Source organism: Procambarus clarkii, chromosome 35 (genome assembly GCF_040958095.1).
Source record: "Procambarus clarkii isolate CNS0578487 chromosome 35, FALCON_Pclarkii_2.0, whole genome shotgun sequence".
In the NCBI taxonomy this organism is placed as follows: domain Eukaryota; kingdom Metazoa; phylum Arthropoda; class Malacostraca; order Decapoda; family Cambaridae; genus Procambarus; species Procambarus clarkii.
In genome coordinates, this window is record NC_091184.1 from 2,389,813 (window position 1) to 2,416,763 (window position 26,951).

The 26,951-nt window shown below is 43.6% G+C and overlaps 1 protein-coding gene across 1 annotated transcript in view; it reads left to right on the plus strand.

The window, feature by feature from the left end:
• The window catches only part of LOC138371340 (tripartite motif-containing protein 5-like), a 51,275-nt gene extending 25,547 nt beyond the window's left edge, over positions 1-25,728 (plus strand). The window contains exons 3-6 of the mRNA XM_069336128.1: positions 16,374-17,075; positions 18,073-18,219; positions 22,517-22,732; positions 22,849-25,728. Of these exons, the coding sequence (XP_069192229.1) occupies positions 16,374-17,075; positions 18,073-18,219; positions 22,517-22,732; positions 22,849-23,361 (1,578 nt within the window). The 3' untranslated portion in view covers positions 23,362-25,728. The remainder of the gene's footprint in view (positions 1-16,373; positions 17,076-18,072; positions 18,220-22,516; positions 22,733-22,848) is intronic.
• Positions 25,729-26,951: the final 1,223 nt, after the last annotated feature.

The window sequence follows — 26,951 nt, forward strand, 5'->3', positions numbered from 1 at the left end:
AGACCCCCAACTTGTAGAATATTGCAACCGGACACCAAAACAGAGGTTAAAACTCCCCCTAAGAAAAACAAAGAAAACACGCAAATCATCATCAACCTGATACACCGCTTGCCTACACAGAGCCAGCCGTCTGCCCCCAATTTGTTGACTGGGGCGGACGTCTACTCTGGTCTCGATTGCCTGTCTGGATTTTGTCAGGATTTTCACCCTAGCGGTGATGCCTGCTGTGTGTTGGAGTGTTGGCCAGACGTTTCAAGTACTAGGGCTGTATGCGCTGAGGGTTACCTGCTTGATGGAGTTCTGGGAGTTCTTCTACTCCCCAAGACCGGCCCGAGGCCAGGCTGGACTTGAGAGAGTTTGGTCCACCAGGCTGTTGCTTGGAGCGGCCCGCAGACCCACATATCCACCCTAGCACGGTTGGTCTGGCACTCCTTGAAGAAAATTATATAGTTTTCTCTTAAAGATGTCCATGGTTGTTCCCACAATATTTCTTATACTCGCTGGGAGGATGTTGAACAACCGCGGACCTCTGATGTTTATACAGTGTTCTCTGATTGTGCCTATGGCACCTCTGCTCTTCACTGGTTCTATTTTACATTTTCTTCCATATCGTTCACCCCAGTAAGTTGTTATTTTACTGTGTAGATTTGGGACCTGTCTCTCCAGTATCTTCCACGTGTTCTCTTCCCTGGGCACCTTGTAAGTACTTTCCTTGGTTTTCACGGTTCTCTTCCATGCAGCTTTCGGGTCTCACTCCTGTAGGGGTAGCGGGAGCTTTTCTTCTGCCTTGCTCTGGCGGTCAACTGGATCTTGTTCCTTTTGTTTGGCCCTGGGTAGGGAGTGTTTGTTGCTGGTTGGTGCACACGGTACTGCACAGCTCGCATGACAGTGGCGGCCGTGCCTCTCTCTGGCCACTTGTTGTAATGGCACACTTTCAGGGTTCTTTTCATTCTTTTTAGTTTTTCCTGCCTGGTGGAGAGCTGCCTAGCTTCCCATTAGTATGCCTAGGTTCCATTTGGTTATCCTCCCCTTGGCCCATGAGGTTGCTCCCTGTTGAGGGAGGGTTGCTCCCTGTTGAGGGAGGGTTGCTCCCTCCCTCCCCTTGGACCATGAGTAGTAGGATTTATGCCAAATCCCGACCGTTTTGCATTTTTCAGCGGTCGCAATTTGGCATATGTGTTTTTAGTTACATTTGGTGGTGGTCATGATTTGGGATAGGTGTATTTTGATACCCCAGTGAAGCTTAGCTCTCGTCCTAGTCCGTTTTCTTGCGACAGCTTATTTAACTCCATATGCCAAGTCCCGACTGTTTTGCTTTTTTCAACGGTTGCGATTTGGCATAGGTGTTTTTATTTAAATCAGCGACAGTCGCGATTTGTCCCAGTAAACTTTTCTATTGGGATTAAATGATCGCCTCCTGGCATACCCGAATTTCGTTACCACGGTGACCCTTGCAGTCATCGCTAATGGACAATGACGTCAGGCAATCTTCATCTTCCCTGTGTAAGTCTGTTTTCTGGTATGGAATATTTATTCCCATTATCAATATGTTGGAAACATGAATGATATTATGACGGGAAATGGGAACAAACCCATTATATGTATTAGTGCAGGGGGAAATGATGTTGGACGAGTTAGGAGTGAGGAACAAATACAGAGATTCAAGACAGCTATAGAATTATTTAGGAGCAAGGGAGGAATTCCGATCATATGTGGCATTCTTCCAAGAAAGGGAGTGGGAAATGAATAGATAGTGAGGGCACTTGGTGTCAATTGGCGGCTGGAAAGATATTACAAATCAAATGCAATATCTTTCATAGACAACTGGGAACACTTCTATGGAAGAAATGAAATGTATGCTCGGGATGGGGTGCATCTATCGAGGGCTGGGGTTGTTGTTGTTGCGAACTCGTTGGAACCAGTGGTTAGAGGCGTTTGTTTGGGTTTAAACTGTTAGTTGATAGTTGTATGGGAATTGATTTGGAGGAAGGAGGTAATAAAAGTATGTGTTTGTGGGACAAAAGAATTGGCAAAATGATCAGGGAAAGAGAAGGGCCTCAAAATAACAATTCACTTAGGGTATATTACATTAACAGTAGAAGTCTAAGAAATAAAATAAATGAATTAAATGCTCTTGTCTGCACAAAAAAAAAATATATATTATTGCACTTATCGAAATGTGGATGAATGTAGAAAATAGAGAACTATTAACTGAATATCAAACAAATGGATTTAAACTACTTCACACAGACAGATATATTAGACGAGGAAGGAGAGTAGCCATATATGTTAGGGACAATTTGTAATGTCCCTAACATATATGGAAATGTCCCTAACAGAGGAAATCCAAACTGAGCCGCACACAGAAACTATTTGGATATATTTAAGCGAAACAGCAAATAATATTATAATAGGAGTTATATATAGGCCACCAAATTTAGACAGAATGGAAGCAAAGCACCTATGGGATGAAATATCTAGAGCATCTAGATCTAACAGTATTTATGTCATGGGTGACTTTAATTTTAGTGGAATAAACTGGGTGAACAAAACAGGGAATAATGAAGCAGAAGGTTTTCTAGAATTAATTGACGATTGTTTTCTTACGCAACATATTAAGGAACCAACGCGGGGAAATAATATTTTAGATTTAGTGTTAACTAACAGGGAAACACAAATTAAAGACATCAAAATAGGGAGTGAGCTAGGGAACAGTGATCATAAAGAAATCAGATTTAGCATTGAATGAAATAGATCTGTAGAAAAAAATTCTGTTAAAGTGCCTGATTTTCGAAAAGCTGATTTCAATAGCCTAAGAAATTTTTTGGGTCAAATAGATTGGAAAGTCTTGGGTATGGGGTGTGGGCCGGTCTTGGAGCTATACGTGAACCCAGCGATAGGTGACGTAAAAGGGGTTTTCGATGTGGATTCAAAATATAAACTATTTAAAAAATATTCTAAGCAAAACACAGGAATGTAGTACCTTAGTTTGAGGTTACCATGAGGTGCTTCCGAGGCTTAGCGTCCCCGCGGCCCGGTCGTCGACCAGGCCTCCTGGTTGCCGGACTGATCAACCAGGCTGTTGGACGCGGCTGCTCGCAGCCTGACGTATGAGTCACAGCCTAGTTGATCAGGTATCCTTTGGAGGTGCTTATCCAGTTCTCTCTTGAACACTGTGAGGGGTCGGCCAGTTATGCCCCTTATGTGTAGTGGAAGCGTGTTGAACAGTCTCGGGCCTCTGATGTTGACAGAGTTCTCTCTCAGAGTACCTGTTGCACCTCTGCTTTTCAACTGGGGTATTCTGCACATCCTGCCATGTCTTCTGGTCTCATGTGATGTTATTTCTGTGTGCAGGTTTGGGACCAGCCCCTCTAATATTTTCCACTTGTAAATTATTATGTACCTCTCCCGCCTGCGCTCAAGGGAGTACAGTTTTAGGCTCTTTAGTCGGTCCCAATAGTTTAGATGTTTTACTGAGTGGATTCTATCAGTAAAGGATCTCTGCACGCTCTCCAAGTCAGCAATTTCACAAGCTTTGAATGGGTCTGTCATTGTGCAGAAGTATTCCTCTCTAGAGAGCACTAGCGTGTTGAAGAGTATCATCATTGGTATAGCATCTCTAGTGTGAACGGTTCTTTTTATCCATCTTATCATATTTATTGCAGTTGTGACGGCTTCTTTATTGTGTTCTTTAAAGGTAAGGTCTTCCGACATGAGTAAATCCAAATCCTTTACATTGCTTTTTTGTTCTATGTTATGATTTGACTTGTGTTTTGTACATTGTTTCCGTTTTTAGATTTTAATTTTTTCCGTGGCGTATAAGCTGGAACTTATTTTCGTTAAACACCATATTATTTTCTGTAGCCCCTAGAAAGACCTGATTTACATCTGGAGGTTTGCTGTGTCCTCTACGTTGTCTACTCACATAAAAATCCTAGTGTCATCTGCAAAGGATGATATGGTACTATTGATTGCGTCCTTCTCGATGTCCGATATGAAGATGAGAAAAGAGTACTGGAGCAAGACTGGATTTTATTTTGTTGACTATTACACACTGGGTTTTGTTAGTCACGAAATTGTAGATCCATCTGCCTATTTTTCCGGTAATTCCTTATGAACGCATTTTATATGCAATAACACCATGTTCACATTTGTTGAAAGCTTTTGCGAAATCTGTATAAATTACATCAGCGATTAGTCTGTCTTCATGGCATCTAATGCCGTGTCATAGTGGTCCAGCAACTGTGATAGGCAAGAGCGCCCTGTTGATAAATCATGTTGTCCGGGGTTATGGAGATGCTGGGATTCCATGTGTTTTGTAATCATACATCTTAGCATTCTCTCAAAGATTTTTATGATGTGTGATGTTAGTGCTATCGGTCTGTAATTTTTTACCTCTGCCTTATTTCCTCCTTTATGGAGTGGTGCTATCTCTGCTTTTTTTAGTATGTCAGGAATAACGCCAGTATTTAGGCTTTGTCTCAAAAGAATGTGAAACGCCTGCGATAATGTTTTTTTACAGTTGTTGATGAATATAGGGTTCCAAGAATCCGGGCCTGGTGCAGAGTGCATAGGCATACTGTTTATGGCTTCTTCAAAATCCAGTGGGGATAGGGTGACATCTGATATATGATTTGATGTTGGTATCATATCCATGAAAATTTCATTTGGGTTATTTTACGTTGTGGTAGTCGTAATAATATTATTATGTTGTGAGTCGATAGATTGTCTCTCCCGGACAACCCACCAAACCCAAAACCTCTGTAGTGTGATTACACTTAAATCAGGAGATCACCCTGCACGCTTCTTATTTTTGGAGAGGGGCTCAGCGTCACATCTCTAGGGGATGTGGCTCCAACACCAGCCTCGTTGTCATGTGCACACACCCACTTGAGCCGCCGTGACTCCCCACTATCTCCTCGGATGGTATGATCTCCCCAATCCCCTTTCCTGAATTATGATTCTGTACTACTCTGTCCAAAGCTGTGGGGCTTTCTTTCTCTCTCTTGCTTCCTGGGAAGCCTCACTAGGACAAGGGCAAACACCTGATGATTATGAACATTTAATAACAACACAGAACATATATAAAACACTCACATGCAGTATATAAGTATATAAATTTCAACACCTTATGATGTTATAACCTGGTTGCAAACCACTACCATCAGGATTCTTATCAGTTGCTTATACCAAGTGGTAGCCCAACTACTGGCTTGCCACTTATGCTACCAACCTCATTTAGTGAGTTAAACCTTGTAAACCAAATATGGCACTATCAGCCCTAGAACATATATATATGTACGGCACTATCAGCCCTAGAAAATATTTATCTCTGCAGGTACTCCAGCCTACAGTTGTAACTCTATAATGAGGTCCATTTCCTCACTATGGGACTTGCTCTTCCACAGAGTACATCATCTACTCCTACAGTCTTGGAGTTCCACTTATTAACTTCTTCTCTGGCCTCAGAGTACTCCCATCAACTCCTTCCTCAGAACAAACCTGCAACCCATCGATACGCCAATAAAAATGTTACTCTACAAACATATAACTTTAATGAACTACACACAATAAATGTTTCACCCGACATCTCCCTGCTTCCCGAACACCGTAAGTATGGACTCCCCCGTTCGGGCGAATCCATCCTCCGCCTCGCCTGCTGAGCAGTTCCTCCGCCTGCCGCCACGAGGCAGCTACTCTGCCAGGAGCTAAGCTCTCTCAGTCACCCATGAGTGCGTGGAGGGGATGGACATCGTTCCGCCCTCCAGGACGTTCCTCTGTCTTTACTCTCTGTTTTGAACTTTCTGCTTCAATAAAATTTGCCTAACATATCAATAAATACTGGCTACGGCCGCTGGGCACACGACCAACTACAGGCAATCACTGTTAACTGATTAAAACTGTGCCTTCCACAAAAGTGTCTCTTGCGAGGGTGCTCACTTGATGATGCCTGACCAGGGCGCACACACGGCTGCCCACGAAAATGTTTCAGGACGGCTTCACAATTCTTCCTGCCATCCAGGACTTGTGACCACACGTTTCCAGATTAATTCCACAGCTGAAACGTCTGCACACTTCCTTCCTCTTGAAGGTATATCAACTAGGGGGTTCTTCTCTAACTGGAACCCAATGGAGCTCAACTTCCCCTCACAATTTCTGGTGCTCAAGTGAGGTCAACGTCCTTATAAGCGAGCCTCACACCTCCAGCAAATTCTCCACATCTCATGACCAGTCATTTATTTATATCCTTATTCAATGCCATACATGCAAACCGTTTGTCAAATTCAATCGAATGTCTAATATATAAATATCCAGGTCTACATCTCTTTAACCTCTTAGATCAAATCTGGTAGAATGACTCAAGGGGAGACTCATTTCTCCTGCAAGCTGAGATCATAACAGTTATCAATCTTCAGTGTGTTTAGTGGCTCGCATACTGCTTCCTCAGTATTTCGCTCATTTCTTTGTTGTCATCTGTGAAAGTTCCATATCTCTTTCGCAGGGGCCCGATGCTAGATGTGGTTTTTTATCTTGATTTTGCATAGGAGAAAAAATATTTTGTATTTCCCTCTATTTCACTGATGGCCTTTTGCTCTCTTTGCCTCTCCTGGGTTTTGTATGATTCTTGTAGCTTTAGTTCAATTGCTTTTATTTCTCTTTCTCTACCTAACCTTCTTCGCCGTTCATGAGATAGGGTGACTCTCAAGTTGTTCTGCGATTTGTTTTCTTCGCCTATAGAGGGAACGACGTTCCCGTTCCAATCTGCATCTCTTCCTGTTTTTTTCTTAGGGATATGCGGTTTGAGCATATTTCTAGTGCTACTGAGCTTATTTTTTCAGGCACTGGTTCAGGTTTGCACTTTCTAGCTGTTCTTCCCAGCTTATTTCTGTGAAGTCTTGGCTCATTTGCTCCCAGTTTATCTGCGTATTATTGAAATTGAATTTGCTGAAATCTCTTCCACTGGAAATCGAGACTGGTTTTGAAGGTCTATTCCCCATGCTTGTCAAAACTTAAATTAAGTTGTGATCTGAGTAACAGGTATTTGTAATCATTATGTTCCTGATCAATTCATCATTATTAGTGAAAATGAGGTCCAGCGTGTTCTCCTTATTAGTTGGTTCAACTATTTACTGATTTAAGGCAAACCTGTCGCACATTCGTAGCAGGTCATTTGCATGTGACTGTTCATTTAGGCTACTTCCAGGAATTCTCTCTGATAAAACTGTATTGGTCTTCCGTTTCAGGTGCCATAGGTTGAAGTCCTGAAGTAGGATGATGCTTGGGGCTGGATTTGTGAGATTTTCTGAGCAGTGTTCTATTTTCATTAGTTTGTCCTTAAGCTGCTGATGATTTGCCTCTGGTGACTTATATACAAGGACAATAACTACATTTAGGATCCGTATTTTGATTATCAGCACTTCCACCATATTGTTTGTGGTGGCATCTATAATACCCACTGTCCAATGCTAACTAAACAAGTCACAACTAAAAGGTTAAACAATCCATGGCTTACTAAGGGTATACCTAAATCTGTTAATAAAAAACATGACCATGAGAAGTACCAGTATAGGTTAGGGGTCATCTCCAAAGCAGTTTCAAGGAGATACTCATCAATGTTGTCCAAAACAATTAGGAGAGCCAAAATAAAAATACCCAACCATATCTTTCTTATAAAATCTCTGTGGCTAGATCCTAGAAACTGAGTAAATTTGTTACACAGGATTTTCCAGATCCAAAACCGTACTGTCTGTCTGTTATTATATAGTTTTTCTCCAGGGGTTCTACCCATTTAGTTTTAATTATTTTTTCTAATATTTTAACAATTACACTTGTCAATGATACAGGTCTATATATGATGGGATCATCCCTGCTGCCACTGTTGTAGAGTGCTGCTGCAGCCTCTAATATCAACTGGGAGTCTGAAATAGGTAGCATAGTGAATATCAACCGTGTAGTGCAAACATTTCTTCTGTGTTAGCCTTTTTCCACACATCTGCTAGGACTCCTGTTCACGGGGATGCCTGAAAAATCTGTTGAAGTGGAATGCTGAGCTCAGGTGCACATTCTCTCAGGACCCATGGTGAAACTCCATCTGGGCCAAATGCTTTGTTCTTACTTAGCTCCTTTAGCATTTTTTTCACTTCATATCTAGACACCTCTATGAAATGTGAGAAATCGATAAAGAATTTGGATAAAGAAAGAGAGCTAGGAGTGGTTCTAGATAGAAAACTATCACCTGAGGACCACATAAAGAACATTGTGTGAGGAGCCTATGCTACACTTTCTAACTTAAAAATTGTGTTTAAATACATGGATATCAAGATACTAAAGAAATTGTTCACAGCTTTAGTTAGACCAAAGCTGGAATGGAATGCAGTATCCACTCAATTTAACGGCCTATATGGGGGTTGTACCCTGGTCGTTATTTCCGGAGCTCCGTTATTTCGGAAGTTAAGTTGGGTCGAGTAATTTTTCAAGTAACATTCAGGTAGGATATATTTTATACTGTATAACTAAAATTAAATAAAGTTCATTGTGTAATGGTGTTCCAATTTAGTGCCACGCCGACGATTAAGCCAGCTGGTGGCTGCTGCATGGATGATGTGTGAACACGCTCTGATCAAGTCCAGATGGGTGGGTAAAAATTGGTTCATTCCTTTGTATTGCAAAATATTTCATGTATCAATCAGTAATTGTTAATATTTTCTCAATAAAATTTTAGAGATGTGTTTTGTTTTACCCTGAACAGTGCAGGTAATGTATTTTTAATGTTATGACGCAGGCTGTGGCCGCCAGGCTATACAATGGTGATCGAGCCTTGTCACTGAGAGCTAGCCAAGACGAAATATTTTGAGCTCACCTTTATTCTGCTAATGATAGAATATACATTTGCAGAAATTAATATGTAGCTTTTGTTGAAAAAAAACAATTAATATGTTGAAATACTATAATAAAATTGGTAAATTGACTAACTTGTAATGAAGCTGAAGATTAGGAAGCTGTGAAGATTACGTCATCCTCTGCAGCGCTTGTTTTATATTGTTCAGTACTGTATACAGGGTATATAGAGTATGTACACTTATTTTCAGGCATTCACTTCACACAACAACTAGCCTTAACACTAATTCACATGAGTTCTAATTCTAATTCACAATTGAAAATTATTTCTACTGTATATTTACACTGTACAGTATCTTTTCGTCAAAGCTTAAATAATCATTAACACTTACAATACTGTACTCTATCAACACTTCTTACACTAATTGATATGCCTTTCAATCATATTTTATATCGTTAGTGGAGGCTACACGACTTTTGATGGGAATTCAGCATCGGCGAGTGCAACATGGCTTGCAGAGCATTCGTTGCCGGCGGATGCTCCATGCATTGTCGATGGGAATTCAGCATCGGCGGGTGCAGCATAGCTTGCAGAGCATTCGTTGCCGGCAGAGGCTGCACAACTTGTCGATGGGAATTCAGCATTGGCGGGTGCAGCATACCTTGAAGAGCATTCGTTGCCGGCGGAGGCTACACGACTTGTTGATGGGAATTCAGCATCGGGGGGGGGGGTGCAGCATGGCTTGTAGGGCACTCGTTGCCAGCAGATGCTGCATGACTTGTTGAATTCCCAGTGGGTGCTTTTACGAATCGTTGAAATCATGAATTTATCTATTTTTTTCTGAATCTGATTTTCTCTGGCTAATATTCTGAGACATTGTTCTCAGCCATGCGAGTTCACAGTAAACAATGCGGTCACATGGCCAGGCGCAGTACATTCTAGGTCCGTGGGAAAAAAAATACCTATTGCCTATACTATAAAAGGTATTTAATAAGAAAACAAAGAATTTTGCTTAATAACAATTCTTTTAAAATATTTTATTAATAATAATTTAGAATTTTCTTCATAGAACTAAATCATTTTAAAAGAAAGTTAAGATTTAATATACCACTCTGGATAATCGAGGTCGGTGGCCTGGTCGCCATGTGAGGGGCTGCCGATGCCAAAACAAACCTAATACTGACCGTCGGTAATATCGACCACCAGAATGGTATCTGAGGCTGCAGATACCAATCTCCCAAACCGGTCGTTATTACCGGCAGATCGGTATAAAAGAGGTGGTTGTATGGTGCCCCTATCTTAAGAAGCACATCAACTGGAAAAGGTGCAAAGACATGCAACTAAATGGCTCCCAGAACTGAAGGACAAGAGCTACAGGGAGTGGTTAGAGGCATTAACCCCTTAACTGTGCGGCCTACAAATATGATCCCCTAATGCGCAAGAAAAAAATTCTCAGAAGAAACTTCTTTTTTGTTCTAAAAGTGTCAAAAACCCCTCCCAGTATATGGGTATAGCAACGGAATGTCGAAATTGTACTTACTTTGGCTGCTATGGGGTCCGTAAGGTGGCACGTGACGTCATCATTCCCCGTGCGCATGCCATAAGCTCCTGGGGCCAGTGGGGCGCCCAGGGCGGGATGTGCATGCTGCTGCGAATATAATTTTGCTCATTTTTTGCGCACAGTTCCAAATACAATGTTTTAGATTTTACGTGCCGATCCAGTGTATGGTGAACACGTACACTATATTATGGCAGTAGAACATCCGTACTGTCTGTAGACACTGTGTTACGTGTATCACAAACAAGTACACTTATCCTGCACTTATTTCCAATTTATCACGCTGATATATTTATATTTACATTATATATACACACTGTACAGTATCACACAATATATACACACACTCAGTACTCCGCAAGTGTGTGATATGCTGTGAAACAGCCAACGGGGCAGAGTGGCACCTTGCACTCCACGCACCAGGTGCCGATGTATCTTCGCTTTTGTGATCTGCGTGTAGTATTCCTGCATACTATGCACTCACGTTTACCCTTCTCCCATGATGCTGTGCCTGGCATATACCCCAGCATGTGTACCCCAAAGTTCTCATTACCCCGCAGTCTGTCTGGAGCTGCGTGTGGCATTGTTGCTTGCACCCCACGTGGTACTATGGAGCCCTCTTTGCCATACTTTACCAGCAGCTGTGACACAACGCTGGCTCTGAAGGTATGTATAGACGGTTTCCTGCCAGACTTCACTAGGTACATATTGAAGCAGTTGAGCACTGCAACATCCATGAAGTGGAAGAAAAACTTTTCCGTCCACTTCACAGACCTGTGCACGCACTCCACACCACCAAGCATCATGTCACATTTATCGACGAGGCGCATGTTCACGTTATAGTCTATGACACAGTCCGGCTTATACATGGGGTTGTACTTCTGAAAATGGACATTCCCACTGTTCAACATGGCATCGGTGTGAGTCGTCGTCAGTATATTCACCTCGCGTCTGTCCTTCCACCGCACTGACAGCATATTGTCACACTTGCGCATCTGGCACTCGCCCACGTATATACCTATACCGAACACTGGCATTTCCTTCCTGTGGGCCTTCACAGTGCCACATTCGCCAGTGTTGTGGACAAGGAGGTATCTAGTCAACAGGGGGCTGGTGTAATAGTTGTCGGTCAACAGTACATGCCCCTTGTTCAGCAACGGTTCCATCAGGGTTTTTACGACACTGCCGGAGAACCCGTGTTCATCTTGAGCTGGTATATATATGTCGACGTCTGTACCAGAATAAAAGATCGTGTCCAGGACGATACCAGTCTCACAGTAGCACAGCACGAAAAACTTCAGTCCAAAACGGTTCCGCTTGGAAGGGATATACTGCTTGAATGCCAGTCTGCCCTTGAACAGTACAAGCGACTTGTCGATAACGACATTCTGTCCAGGTACTAAATAATCCCTGAACTTCCCTCGCAGGTCACTAAATACCTTGCATACCTTCCACAGTCTGTCGTGTCTATCCTCATTTGCATTGTTCTCGAAATGCAGGCACCTGAGAATCAAGTGGAACCTATCCTGCAACATATATCGGTTGATGACGGGTGATGGAACAAGGCTGTCTATGTTCCAATAGTCCTGGACGACAGCTTTCTCGGAGTGTTTCATCATCATGCATAGTGCCAGAAATACGTACATCTCGTCGATTGTTGTATCCTTCCATCGCGTGAGGCATGAGGCAGGTAATATGCCGCCGTCTATGAGGGTGTGGGCGTACATGTTTGTCTCGGTCACAAGATGCCTCATGAAGACATTGTCAAAATATGCCTGGAAATATTCCATGTCCGCCATATCATCACCGTTATACGAGAATATAGCTTTAACACCAACATCGGTATCATCAAACGTTGGTATTTGAGGGACAAATGTGGCGCAATCCTCCCACACAAGTACACCAGGGAGTTTGGTGTTGGCGCCAACACCACCACGAGCACCAAAATCACGGCTACGTCGTCTGCTGCTGCTGCTGGAGCTGCGTGAGGGTTTGCTTGGCGCTGAGGCAAATTTTCGTACCGTAGGCCTACCACAAACATCTGATGTTGAGGGCCCACTGTCGTCATGCTGCGAGACATGCTGTCACCTGCCTCGACATGTTGCTGAGGCAGCAAAGCCTCGCCTGGTACCACCCCCGCTGCTAGTACTCGGGTCGTCCACACTACTCGTATCAGAGCCAATGTCACTGAAGCCCAAGAAAGATTCGTCACATGCACTGTCATTGAATAAACTAGCGTCTGGGGACATACATGATGGTGGTGAGGATAAGGGTGTTGACCCAGGGCGGCGAGACAGGCCGGGTGAGGAGGGTGTACCATACATGCTCGCCACATCATCCACTTGCGTCTCTCCCTCACTTGTATCATACCTCTGTGTCAGATCTTTCTCTGGATCATAGTCCAGGTCATCATCCATAGCACCGTCGTCGTACAAAATATCGCGAATCTCCTCCTCAGAGTCAATTTCCGTGACCGCGGGTCACTGAGGAGCGGGAGCTCGTTGACGATGTGTCAGACATGGTTGCTGTTTGGGAACTGGGGCTCCCCACGGCCGCGGGGCATGCTGGGAATTTTTTTCAAGATAGTGGACGATCACTGGGGCCCCCAGCCATCCATTCCATACCCGCGTCACCGTGAGCCACTTTTAAATCGAACGTGAAAAATACAAACACCCGGAGGCGCGTAGTGCACCCCAAGCGTAGGCCTGCAGGCACGTTGTGTAGTTAAAGGGTTAAATATTCCAAAACTAAAAGATACAAGAAAAAGAGGCGATATGATCACTACGTACAAAATAGTAATGGAAATTGATAAAATTGATAGGTAAAAATTCCTGAGACCTGGAACTTCAAGAACAAGAGGGCACAGATTTAAACTAAACAAAGGTGCTGAAGAAAATCTAATTTTTTAGAAGTGAATAAGAAAATTCACTTTCACTTTGGGGTAGACGGTTGGAACAAGTTAGGTGAGAAGGTGGTGGAGGCCAAAAGCGTCAGTAATTTCAAAGCGTTATATGACAGAGTGCTTGGAAGACGAGACATCATGAGCATAGCTCTCATCCTGTAACTACACTTAGGTAATTATATAATTTATAGGTTGTGTGGGGTCTATGTTCTCCTATTCCACATTCTATAGCATGGCATTTGTTCACATTAAATTCCATTTGCCAAGTGGTGCTCATACACTTATTTTGTTCAGGTCTTCTTGAAGGGCAGGACAATCATGAATTTATGATTTCTGCCAGTACAATAGTCAGTTCTGTACATGTAAAGCACAGTGACTTAGAAAGGAAAATTATCATTATTAATAATTATATATCTTCCCCAAAGCAATGGAATAGTATAGGAAACACTTATTTAAGACATTCACTGGTTGAAAATATACATATAGAAACAGCAGTGTTAAATGTTGAAAACAGTCTGGAACTCTATAAGATATACAAATGACCAATTTTGGCATATGAGTTGTGTGTGGAACATTATTGGAACCAAGGGAGTGCACACAGAGTGGAGAGCGGCACCAAGTAGTCCACTCAGGTGGCGACTACTCCAGTGTCCAGTAGACGTCAGTGCAACACTTGGGTGGTCTTGTACAGTTACGATAAGTGCATTAACTGTACTAGTGCTTTTTTCTTTGTTAGTTTATGGATAGGAATTTTAGGAATGTGTGTTAGTAGAACCCTGTGTGTCTTGTGTTATTTTGGACTCATTCACCCACTTTAAGTGTTACTGTAACGTGGTTTAACCCTTTAACTGTGCAACGCGCCTGCAGGCCCAGGCTTCGGGGTGCACAACGCGCCTCCGGGTGTTTTTATTTTTCACGTTCCATTCAAAACTCCCGCGGCTATATGGAGTTAACATCAGCTTCCTCAGGGCTCTTGTAAACAGACGTCATCTTTAGAAAAAATCATGGTCCACGTTGCCGGTTGCGAGAGCCTCAGTAGTGAGTGAGCAACCAAAGCTGGCGCTCGCAGCATGAGCGCACAGCTCTGCTGTTCAGCATGTGACCACAGCATCGCCTAATAATGTCAAAATATATATATAACCAGTATTATTTAGCCATGATAATACTGTTTTATAGAAGAGCCTGAGTGTGTTAATGACTGGGTACAATGTTAAAAAATCAGTGATTCAATGCTGTTCACGATGTTCACAGCGCTAGCCACAGCACCACAGCATTATTTCGTCCATCTAGGAATTTTCAAACGACTTCTTAGGTTCCTTCTCAAAATAAACTTGTGGTCAATTATTCATTTACAGAAATTAATGACCAGGATTGTGGTTATAATTAGCGTTGTGCGTAGTATTGTGGAAGGAGGAATTTTGGTGAGGTAGGGAGTAGAGAATTGAGGTAGCCTCACTGTGTGGCAGCCATTCTCGTTTTGCTCACCACACTAGCTTCGTGGTTCGCTATGGGGAACACACATGTACATGGGTATGTACAGTGTGTGTGTATAGTGTAATAACAGCAATAGGAGTATGTTGAGTGGAGCTATTTTGGTGAGGGAGGTAACGTTGTAATCGTAGAGTCGTCTGCTGTCTGATTTCTCATGGAGTGTATGGTGGCCACTGTACTGTTTGGACACAATACCGGCTTACTTGCATAGTTCTGGTAAATAAAACATGTAGATAAGTATATATAACATGTATAAATAGTGTAATAAAAACAACAGTATGGTGGGAGGAGCAATGTTGGCGAGTAAGATGTTGGAGTGAGGGAGGGCCTGTCTGGGTGTGGTTGCTCACACTCGCGGTGTTCTGAATGTGTTGATGGTGAATGTATATAGTGTGACAGTGTATAGTCTGTAAATAGATTGTATATATACATAAATTAGCATGATACATGGTAAATATGTGCAACATATGTGTACACAAGTGTCATGCACGTAACACAGTGTCCTTGGACAGTATGGATGTTTTACTGCCATAATATAGTGTACGTGTTCATTATACATAGGATTAGCACGTAAAAACAAATAAAATGTATTTGGAACTGTGTGCAAAAAATGATCAAAAATATATTCGCGGCAACTCGCGCGCCCCGCCCCGGGCACCCCACCGGCCCCGGGAGCTTACGGCACGGGCGCACGGGGTATGATGACGTCACACGCCACCTTACGGACCCCATAGCAGCCAAAGTAAGTACAATTTCGAAATTCCGTTGCTATACCCATATACAGGGAGGGGTTTTTGACACTTTCAGAAGAAAAAAGAATTTTTTCCCGAGAATTTATTTCTTGCCCACTAGGGGAATGTCATATTTATAGGCTGCGCAGTTAAAGGGTTAAACTTCATCAACCTTGGTCCCCGTTAGTAAAGTGATTAAGTTTAGAGACCTTATATTGTAAAAATCCATGCTACATATCTATATTACCAAGAGAGTCTACAGTAAATTAACGAGTAAGCCCAGATTTGTGTGGGACCAATAGTCAATCCATCCATCATGTTTATGTTTGGTGAAGAGTATCACTCAATCTCAACAATCTAGTAATGTAACCGTGTGTTCATCCAGTAACGTAATCATGTGTTCCCATAGTTAATAAGTGTACAATAATCTGGAGTTGTTCAATAAAACCCATTTGTAAAGATTTAACTCACAGTGCACTTATTGTCCAACTTAGACTAAAAATACTTGACCCTTCCCCAATTATCACATACGATACATACATTCCCTTCTATTATTCATAAGAAAGTAAGGATAGGTATTGTTAGTCTGTACTCTCGGGTACGTCTTACAAACAGCTCTGCTGCTGCAATATGTTACCAAAAAATATTATCCCATACTCCGGGATATATTTATAAAAAATATTGGCCCTTGTGTGAATATGTTAATCTGTAAGTAATATTAACTCTGCTCTAGAATAGCTAATGCAAAGAATGTATATAGATATTATGCAATTTGTATTAGTAAATAAAGTACGGTAATATTACTTTTTTGTTGTAAATACATCTAGTTTAACCAAATATTCTTTTCCACAGGATAACAAGCCAGAGGCATGTTCAGTGTGTTTTATCGATTATGATGACAATCAGCTACGACCTCGCAATCTGCCGTGCGGCCACACATTCTGCTCCCAGTGTATTGACAATGCTATCAAGAATGGTCAGCTGTCCTGCCCCAGCTGCCGTGCCCAGCACACTGCCACAGCTGCTACTCAGTTCCCAATTAGCTATGCTGTGGAGGCATTTGTTAGGAAACTCAAAAACATCCAGCTAACAACTGAGGAAGTAGTGCCAGCAAAACCTTCTGAAGGTCCTGCCAGAGGCATCAGTAAGACGTTACGTTCCCTGGTGCAGGAGCAGAAGAACATCATCAGCAGCCTCATTACTAGCTGTGAAGAGGTACTGTCCCAGCTGGGGAAGTACCGGGGGCAGCTGGGGGACTGGAAGACTCACCACCTCCAGCTCCAGGACAGACTCTATGCTCTATTAGAGGAGAACAAGTCAGCAATGAAGCTCTTGGAACTGGAGGATACCAGTGTGGTGGATATGACAACACAAGGAGAGGAAGGGAAGACTCAGCTGCAGGCCATGTTGGGGAGCCTCGACACAGTCAACACCCCACAGGAGGTTGGCACAACCATAGACACAGCTGATGGGTGCAAGATGAAGGTAGAAGATTGGCTCCAGAAGTGCCAGGAACTCTTCCCAGATGTCAAGACTGTCCACACCTCAGTGAAGGTATGCTGCTGGTCACACTGCTCTCGTGCAACTGTGTGTAGTATTGCCTCTATATAAACACTTTTGACATGGAGACACATCAAGATTAGAGTTGACTTTATATATAGGAAACATTTTGCTCTAACACCTGATACATTTTTATAAATAAAGTCAACTGTCATATTGTTGTTTCTCTACACTGTGGTCAGTGTAGAGAAACACCATTACTTATATTGTTCAGTTACAGTACTTTACTCAGAGCCTGATGCTTCATTATAATCCAGTTACTTTACTCAGAGCCTGATGCTTCATTATAGTCCAATTACTTTACTCAGGGCCTGATGCTTCATTATAGTCCAGTTACTTTACTCAGAGCCTGATGCTTCATTATTGTCCAGTCACTTTACTCAGAGCCTGATGCTTCATTATAGTCCAGTAGCATCAGAGCCTGATGCTTCATTATAGTCCAGTTACTTTACTCACAGCCTGATGCTTCATTATAGTCCAGGTTCCACTATTAATGTTTGTGTTGGTAATGACAGGTGCAGGAGACCATCAGGGAGGCCCTGGAGATGATGACCACAGAGACAGGTGCCACAGCTGACCCCGTACACCTGGGAGACTCAGCCTCCACCATTAATGTTTGTGTTGGTAATGACAGGTGCAGGAGACCATCAGGGAGGCCCTGGAGATGATGACCACAGAGACAGGTGCCACAGCTGACCCCGTACACCTGGGAGACTCAGCCTCCACCATTAATGTTTGTGTTGGTAATGACAGGTGCAGGAGACCATCAGGGAGGCCCTGGAGATGATGACCACAGAGACAGGTGCCACAGCTGACCCCGTACACCTGGGAGACTCAGCCTCCACCATTAATGTTTGTGTTGGTAATGACAGGTGCAGGAGACCATCAGGGAGGCCCTGGAGATGATGACCACAGAGACAGGTGCCACAGCTGACCCCGTACACCTGGGAGACTCAGCCTCCACCATTAATGTTTGTGTTGGTAATGACAGGTGCAGGAGACCATCAGGGAGGCCCTGGAGATGATGACCACAGAGACAGGTGCCACAGCTGACAACGTACACCTGGAAGACTCAGCCTCCAGCATCATGAATAAAGTTCAGGAAATCACTGGAGAGATCCCCCGGAAGCCATTAACAGTAAGTTTTTTATTTTCTCTCATAGGTCATATCTCAAGATAATGAATTGCGTTTTGAGGAGAGGAAGCCTGTTCTTAGGTTTATTGAGGTTCCCCAAGGTCAACTACTAACTTTCCTTAACATACAATCCACAATAGTTGCCTAACTCCTGGATAAATATTTACTGGTTGGTGAACAGGCACATTAGGTGAAAGGAAACATGATAACCATTTCTGTGCTGCACAGTGATTGAACCTGTGATCCTCTATTGAACCCAGGATCCTGGCCCTCCCCACCTCACAGAGGTGCAGAGAACGGTTGACACTCCACCAACCTACAGCGAATCAAAACAGACCACTGCTGGGTTCCAAGAGACTGAAGCCTTGAAACTGCCAACAAACTCCTAAACAATGCCAGCACTAACCCCCTGCCAGTAGAAGGAGGGCTAGAGCTAGATGTGCAGCACCAACCCTCTGCCAGTAGAGAGGGGCTGGAACTATATGTCCAGCACCAACCTTCCCCCCTTCCCTGCCAGTAGAGGGGGTTACCTTACCTTGAGGTTACCTTGAGGTGCTTCCGGGGCTTAGCGTCCCCGTGGCCCGGTCGTCGACCAGGCCTCCTGGTTGCCGGACTGATCAACCAGGCTGTTGGACGCGGCTGCTCGCAGCCTGACATATGAGTCATAGCCTGGTTGATCAGGTATCCTTTGGAGGTGCTTATCCAGTTCCCTCTTGAACAATGTGAGGGGTCGGCCAGTTATGCCCCTTATGTGTAGTGGAAGCATGTTGAACAGTCTCGGACCTCTGATGTTGATAGAGTTCTCTCTCAGAGTACCTGTTGCACCTCTGCTTTTCAACGGGGGTATTCTGCACATCCTGCCATGTCTTCTGGTCTCATGTGATGTTATTTCTGTGTTCAGGTTTGGGACCAGCCCCTCTAAAATTTTCCACGTGTAAATTATTATGTACTTCTCCCGCCTGCACTCAAAGGAGTACAGTTTTAGGCTCTTTAGTCGGTCCCAATAGTTTAGATGTTTTACTGAGTGGATTCTAGCAGTAAAGGATCTCTGCATGCTCTCCAGGTCAGCAATTTCTCTAGCTTCGAAAGGGGCTGTCATTGTGCAGCAGTACTCCACTCTAGAGAGTACAACCGTTTTGAAAAGTATCATCATCGGTATAGCATCTCTAGTGTGAAAAGTTCTTGTTATCCAACCTGTCATTTTTCTTGCAGTTGTAACGGCTACTTTATTGTGTTCTTTAAAGGTAAGGTCTTCCGACATGAGTACACCCAGATCCTTTACATTGCCTTTTCGTTCTATGTTATGATTTGCCTGAGTTTTGTACGTGGTTTCCGTTTTTATATTTTCAATTTTTCCATAGCGCATGAGCTGGAACTTATCTTCGTTAAACACCATATTATTATCGGTAGCCCATAGAAAGACCTGATCTACATTTGACTGGAGGTTTGCCGTGTCCTCTATGTTGCCTACTCTCATGAAGATCATAGTGTCATCTGCAAAGGATGATACAGTGCTATAGGTTGTGTTCTTGTTTATGTCCGATATGAGGATGAGAAAAAGTACTGGAGGAAACACAGTACCCTGGGGGACTGAGCTCTTCACGGTTGATGGGCTGGATTTTATTTTGTTGACTATCACACATTGGGTTCTGTTGATCAGGAAATTGTAGATCCATCTGCCTATTTTTCCGGTAATTCCTTTTGAACGCATTTTATGTGCAATAACACCATGGCCACATTTATCAAAATCTTTTGCGAAATCTGTGTAAATTACATCAGCGTTTTGTTTGTCTTCCATAGCATCTAATGCCATATCATAGTGGTCCAGCAACTGTGATAGGCAAGAGCGCCCTGTTCTGAAACCATGTTGTCCGGGGTTATGGAGATGCTGTGATTCCATGAATTTTGTGATCTTACTTCTTATCACTCTCTCAAAAATTTTTATGATGTGCGATGTTAGTGCTATCGGTCTGTAATTTTTTGCCTCTGCCTTATTTCCTCCTTTATGAAGTGGTGCTATCTCTGCTGTTTTTAGTATATCAGGAATAACGCCAGTATCTAGGCTTTGTCTCCACAGAATGTGGAGGGCCTGCGATAGTGGTTTTTTACAGTTCTTTATGAATATGGAGTTCCAAGAATCCGGGCCTGGTGCAGAGTGCATAGGCATACTGTTTATGGCTTCTTCAAAATCCAGTGAGAATAGGGTGACGTCTGACATATGATTTGATGTTGTTATCATATCCGTGAAAAATTCATTTGGGTTATCAATCTTTAGTGTGTTTAATGGCTCGCTGAAAACAGAGTCGTACTGCTTCCTCAGTAGCTCGCTCATTTCTTTGTTGTCATCGGTGAAAGTTCCATCTCCCTTTCGCAGGGGCCCGATACTACATGTGGTTTTTGATCTTGATTTTGCATAGGAGAAAAAATATTTCGGATTTCTCTCTATTTCACTGATGGCCTTTTGCTCTCTTTGCCTCTCCTGGATTTTGTATGATTCTTGTAGCTTCCGTTCAATTGTTTCTATTTCTTTACCTAACCTTCTTCGCCGTTCTTGAGATAGGGTGCGACTCTCAAGTTGTTCCGCGATTCGTTTTCTTCGCCTATATAGGGAACGACGTTCCCTTTCCAATCTGCATCTCTTCATCTTTTTTCTTAGAGGTATGCGGTTTGAACATATTTCTAGTGCTACTGAGCTTATTTTTTCCAGGCACTGATTCAGGTTTGCATTTTCTAGCTGTTCTTCCCAGTTTATTTCTGTGAAGTCCTGGTTTATTTGCTCCCAGTTTATCCGTTTATTATTGAAGTTGAATTTGCTGAAATCTCCTCCACCGGGAATCTGGACTGGTTTTGAAGGTCCGTTCCCCATGGTTGTCAGAACTTCAATTAAGTTGTGATCTGAGTAACAGGTATTTGTAATCATTATGTTCCCGATCAACTCATCATTATTAGTGAAAATGAGGTCCAGCGTGTTCTCCTTCCTTGTTGGTTCTACTATTTGCTGGTTTAAGGCAAACCTATCGCACATCCGTAGCAGGTCATTTGCATGTCCCTGTTCATTTAGGCTACTTCCTGGTATTCTTTCTGATATTACTGTATTAGCCAGGTGCTTCCATTTCAGGTGCCGTAGGTTGAAGTCCCCAAGCAGGATGATGTTCGGAGCTGGATTTGTGAGGTTTTCCAAGCAGTGTTCTATTTTCATTAGTTGGTCTTTAAACTGCTGAGGGTTTTCCTCCAGTGACTTATATACAAGGACAATAACTACATTTAAAATCTCTGGGGCTGGAGCTGCAGGTCCAGCACCAACCCCCCTTCCAGTAGAGGGGGGTGGAGCTACAGGTGCAGCACCAATCCCTCTGCCAGTAGAGGGGCTGGAGTTACAGGTCCAGCACCAATCCCCCTGCCAGTAGAGAGGGGCTGGAGCTACAGGTCCAGCACAAACCCTGTGCCAGTAGAGGGGCTGGAGCTACATACAGGTCCAGAACCAACCACCTGCCAGTAGAGGAGAGCTGGAGTTACAGGTCCAGCACCAATCTCCCTGCCAGTAGAGAGGGGCTGGAACTACAGGCCCAGCACCAACCCCCCCTGCCAGTAGAGGGGGCTGGAGCTGGAGGGGGCGGGAGCCGGTCGGCCGAGCGGACAGCACACTGGACTTGTGATCCTGTGGTTCTGGGTTCCATCCCAGGCGCCGGCGAGAAACAATGGGCAGAGTTTCTTTCACTCTATATCCCTGTTACCTAGCAGCAAAATAGGTACCTGGGTGTTAGTCAGCTGTCACAGGCTGCTTTTTGGGGGTGGAGGCCTGGTCGAGGACCGGGCAGTAGGGACACTAAAAGCCCCAAAATCATCTCAAGGTAACCTCAAGGAGCTGCTTGTCTAGCACCAACCCCCTGCTAGTAGAGGGGGGCTGGAGCTACAGGTCCAGCACCAACCCATTGCCAGTAGAGGGGGACTGGAGCTACAGGTCTAGCACCAATCCCCTGCCAGTAGAGGGGGACTGGAGCTACAGGTCTAGCACCAACATCCTGCCTGTAGAGGGGAGCTTGATATTCGGGCCCAGCACCAACCCCCTGCCAGTAGAGAGGGGGGGGGGGGGGAGCTGGATCAACAGGTCCAGCACCAACCCCCTGCTAGTAGAGGGGGGGAGCTGACACTGACCACAGGTGATAATGGGGCTGACACTGACCACAGGTGATAATGGGGCTGACACTGTCCACAGGTGATAATGGGGCTGACACTGTCCACAGGTGATAATGGGGCTGACACTGTCCACAGGTGATAATGGGGCTGACACTGTCCACAGGTTGAGGACCTCCGCAGGATGAGTGAGCCCATCAAGAGGCTGGTGGAGGCTAGCCGGGTGCTGGCCGTCAAGAGGCTGGTGGAGGCTGGCCGGGTGGTGGCCGTCCAGGAAGACCAAGATGGCCGCCGCTCCGCCAGGATAACTCTACAAGACGGACAGCTGTACCTCCACCCACTCCTGCGTCAGCCCACGCCCGCCGACGCTCACACCCTCCAGGTTACTTTATTACACCCACTAGTCTTACTGACATTACTAACTCACTGAGTTATGATAACTAATATGATAACATTTTGTTATACAGTTATCAGCATGATTTATTTAATTTACTGCAGGAGAGTGAGGTTGTGGGCGTGCTGGACCCCTCCTGCACCCTGGCGTTCCTTGACCTCGGGTGGGCGGGGTCAACAAGAGGGCGGGTCACCATCCGGCTGACCCCTGACACTCCGCTGGCCAGACAGTTTGTGTTGTTGTGTACGGGCCAGCGGGGCCACACCTACCGCAACACTAAACTGTTGCAGGTAGAGGACAAGGGTGAGCCGGGGGAGTGTGTGGTGGGCGGGGACTACGAGAGTAATGATGGTGAGGGAGGAGCCCCACTGCTGCCTGACCTCCAAGGGCAGTACCGGGAGTCAGCCCAGGCAGGAGCTGTGTTGGCCTGGTGTGAGCTGGGGGGTCCCTGGAGTGCCCAGTTCGCCATCATCACCAGGGACGACCAGGATGGTGACCAGTGGTCAGATGTCTTCGGTGATGTGGTGAGCGGCCTGGATGTGGTGAGGGCAGCAGTCAACCACAGTGACATTACAGAGGTGACTGTGGTAGACTGTGGTGTTGTGCTGCCACTCTAGTTCACTGTACCATCACCATCACTACTGTGGTGTTGTGCTGCCACTCTAGTTCACTGTACCATCACCATCACTACTGTGGTGTTGTGCTGCCACTCTAGTTCACTGTACCACCACTACTGTGGTGTTGTGCTGCCACTCTAGTTCACTGTACCTCCACCATCACTACTGTGATGTTGTGCTGCCACTCTAGTTCACTGTACCATCACTACTGTGGTGTTGTGCTGCCACTCTAGTTCACTGTAGCACCACCATCACTACTGTGGTGTTGTGCTGCCACTCTAGTTCACTGTTCCACCACCATCACTACTGTGGTGTTGTACTGCCACTCTAGTTCACTGTACCACCACCATCACTACTGTGGTGTTGTGCTGCCACTCTAGTTCAGTGTACCACCACCATCACTACTGTGGTGTTGTGCTGCCACTCTAGTTCACTGTACCATCACCATCACTACTATGGTGTTGTGCTGCCACTCTAGTTCACTGTACCACCACCATCACTACTGTGGTGTTGTGCTGCCACTCTAGTTCACTGTACCACCACCATCACTACTGTGGTGTTGTGCTGCCACTCTAGTTCACTGTACCACCACCATCACTACTGTGGTATTGTGCTGCCACTCTAGTTCACTGTACCACCACCATCACTACTGTGGTTTTGTGCTGCCACTCTAGTTCACTGTACCACCACCATCACTACTGTGGTATTGTGCTGCCACTCTAGTTCACTGTACCACCACTACTGTGGTGTTGTGCTGCCACTCTAGTTCACTGTACCACCACCATCACTACTGTGGTATTGTGCTGCCACTCTAGTTCACTGTATCATCACTACTGTGGTGTTGTGCTGCCACTCTAGTTCACTGTACCACCACCATCACTACTGTGGTGTTGTGTTGCCACTCTTCCCTCACTATCACTGATATATCACTATCACCTCACTATCTCTGCTATATCACCATCACCTCACTATCACTGCTATATGTCACCATCACCTCACTAGCACTGCCCTATCACCATCACCACACTAGCATTGCCATATCACTATTCACTAGCATTGCCATATCACCATTACCTCACTATCACTGTTATATCAATATCACCTCACTATCACTGCTATATCACCATCACCATCACTGTAATATCACACTACCACTACTAAATCATTATCATCTCACTATCACTGCTATTTCACCATCACCTCACTATCACTGCTATATCACCACCACCTTACTATCACTGCTATATCACCATCACCTCACTATCACTATATCACCATCATGTCACTATCACTGCTATATCACCATCACCTCACTATCACTACTATATTACCATCACCTCACTATCACTGTTATATCACCATCACCTCACTATCACTATATCACCATCATGTCACTATCACTGCTATATCACCTCACTATCACTGTTATATCACCATCACTTCACAGTCATTGCTATATCACCAACACCTCACTATCACCATTACCTCAATATATCTATCACCATCACCTCACTATCACTGCTATATCACCCTCACCTCACTACTATATTACCATCACCTCACTCTCACTGCTATATCACCATCACCTCATTATCAGTGCTATATCACCATTGCCTCACTATCACTCATGTTCCACACATAGGGTCAGACACTGACCAATTTGAGTAACAAAACTTAGCTGTGGATAAGTTGCCATGTATATATTTTACACCAAATATGACAATGTAATATATATTATTTCATTATCCATAGTGTTACTGGTCCATGATGTGTTGTGATATTACCATACTGGACCATGGTGTGTTGTGAGATTACCATACTGGTCCATGATGTGTTGTGTCATTACCATACTGGACCATGGTGTGTTGTGATATTACCATACTGGTCCATGATGTGTTGTGATATTACCATACTGGACCATGGTGTGTTGTGAGATTACCATACTGGTCCATGATGTGTTGTGTCATTACCATACTGGACCATGGTGTGTTGTGATATTACCATACTGGTCCATGATGTGTTGTGATATTACCATACTGGTCCATGATGTGTTGTGATATTACCATACTGGACCATGGTGTGTTGTGATATTACCACACTGGACCATGGTGTGTTCCCAGCAAACACAAATCATCTACACAACGTTCGCCTATCTCTTCCCATAGGTGTGGGAATGATTTGCATTGAGAATGGTGCAGGAGAGCCTTTGAGAAACTTTTACTCAAAAAATCCAAACACAAAGGTTTAATTATAAATTGTTTTTCTACAATTATTTTCTTCCAAATGTAAAACAAATAGTTTTTACATGTTTAAATATAAAATTTATGGTGTTTTTTTGTAAAATTCATTAATAAATTGTGAATGATATATATTGGCTGAGTGAAACCTTTAAAATCCATTTAGTTATAATTTGAACAGAAAAAAGTATTTTTCCAAATTTTCTAAAAATCGCTCTTTTTAACACAATTTGACTCCTTATACATTCCACTAAACACTATATCATGTTTAAATATATAATTTATGTATTATTCTCTAAAATAATTTATATAAATTATATAAGTTGCTGGAAAGTGGTGTTAAAGATTCTGAAAACTTTTTGTTGTGTTAATATGTTCTTATTAACTATGTCTCAAGTTCACAGTTTATCAAACAAAAATATTAACATTCGTCAACTCTTAAAATCTTATATGTTATCTTGCTGGTGCAAAAAAGGGTGAATCTTTAGGAACAGCTATAGTATCTATATATCACAAATGGTGTTTTCCCTAACTCAAACAATGTAGGGTTTATTATTCTACACATATTTCTAATGACTCTTAGATGTTTACATTCTCTGAAGTATAATTGTGAAGGCTGTGTCCATCACTCTCAACACAGATTCTTAAACTCGTCTCTGCAGGTTCAACTATATAATTAGTTTCCATTTTGAATCTCCATGGACATTTGTATCCAAAATGAAACCAATGTGGTTTCCTTCAGCGCCTTCAGCCAGCACATTTGCTCATTCATTTCCACAGATTCCAACAAGGTAGGGGATTTACAGAAATTTGTATATTCATATTGTTATATATTAAAAATATGAATGCAGTTCAATATGATAAGACAAATACATGAGTTTATGATAAATTCGTTTTCTGTGATATACCATTGATATGCTCTTTTTTTCTTTAAACGGCAGACTAAACTAAAGTGCTCACATCAACAGATTTGATGTATAAATGGTCAACGCTCAACAGAGTTAGTATAAATGTATTAGTATAAATCTTACTTGTCTCATTGTTAATTCACATTCAATGTCAACTTGTGGTTGCATTGTACAAGGCCAACACAGATGATCGAAAGAAACTAACTCTGCTCTAGTTCCATGAAGTTGCTATTTGGTCTTTACTCAATGCATTGTACATGCATTGTACAAGGCCAACACAGATGATCGAAGGAAACTAACTCTGCTCTAGTTCCATGAAGTTGCTATTTGGTCTTTATTGAAATTTGACAAGGCAGAGTGGCCTGCAACAACTACACCATCTCCACATCTAGTTCATGCTCCAGACATAAATCATGACACTGGTCCTGTGTATCCTGCTGCTGAC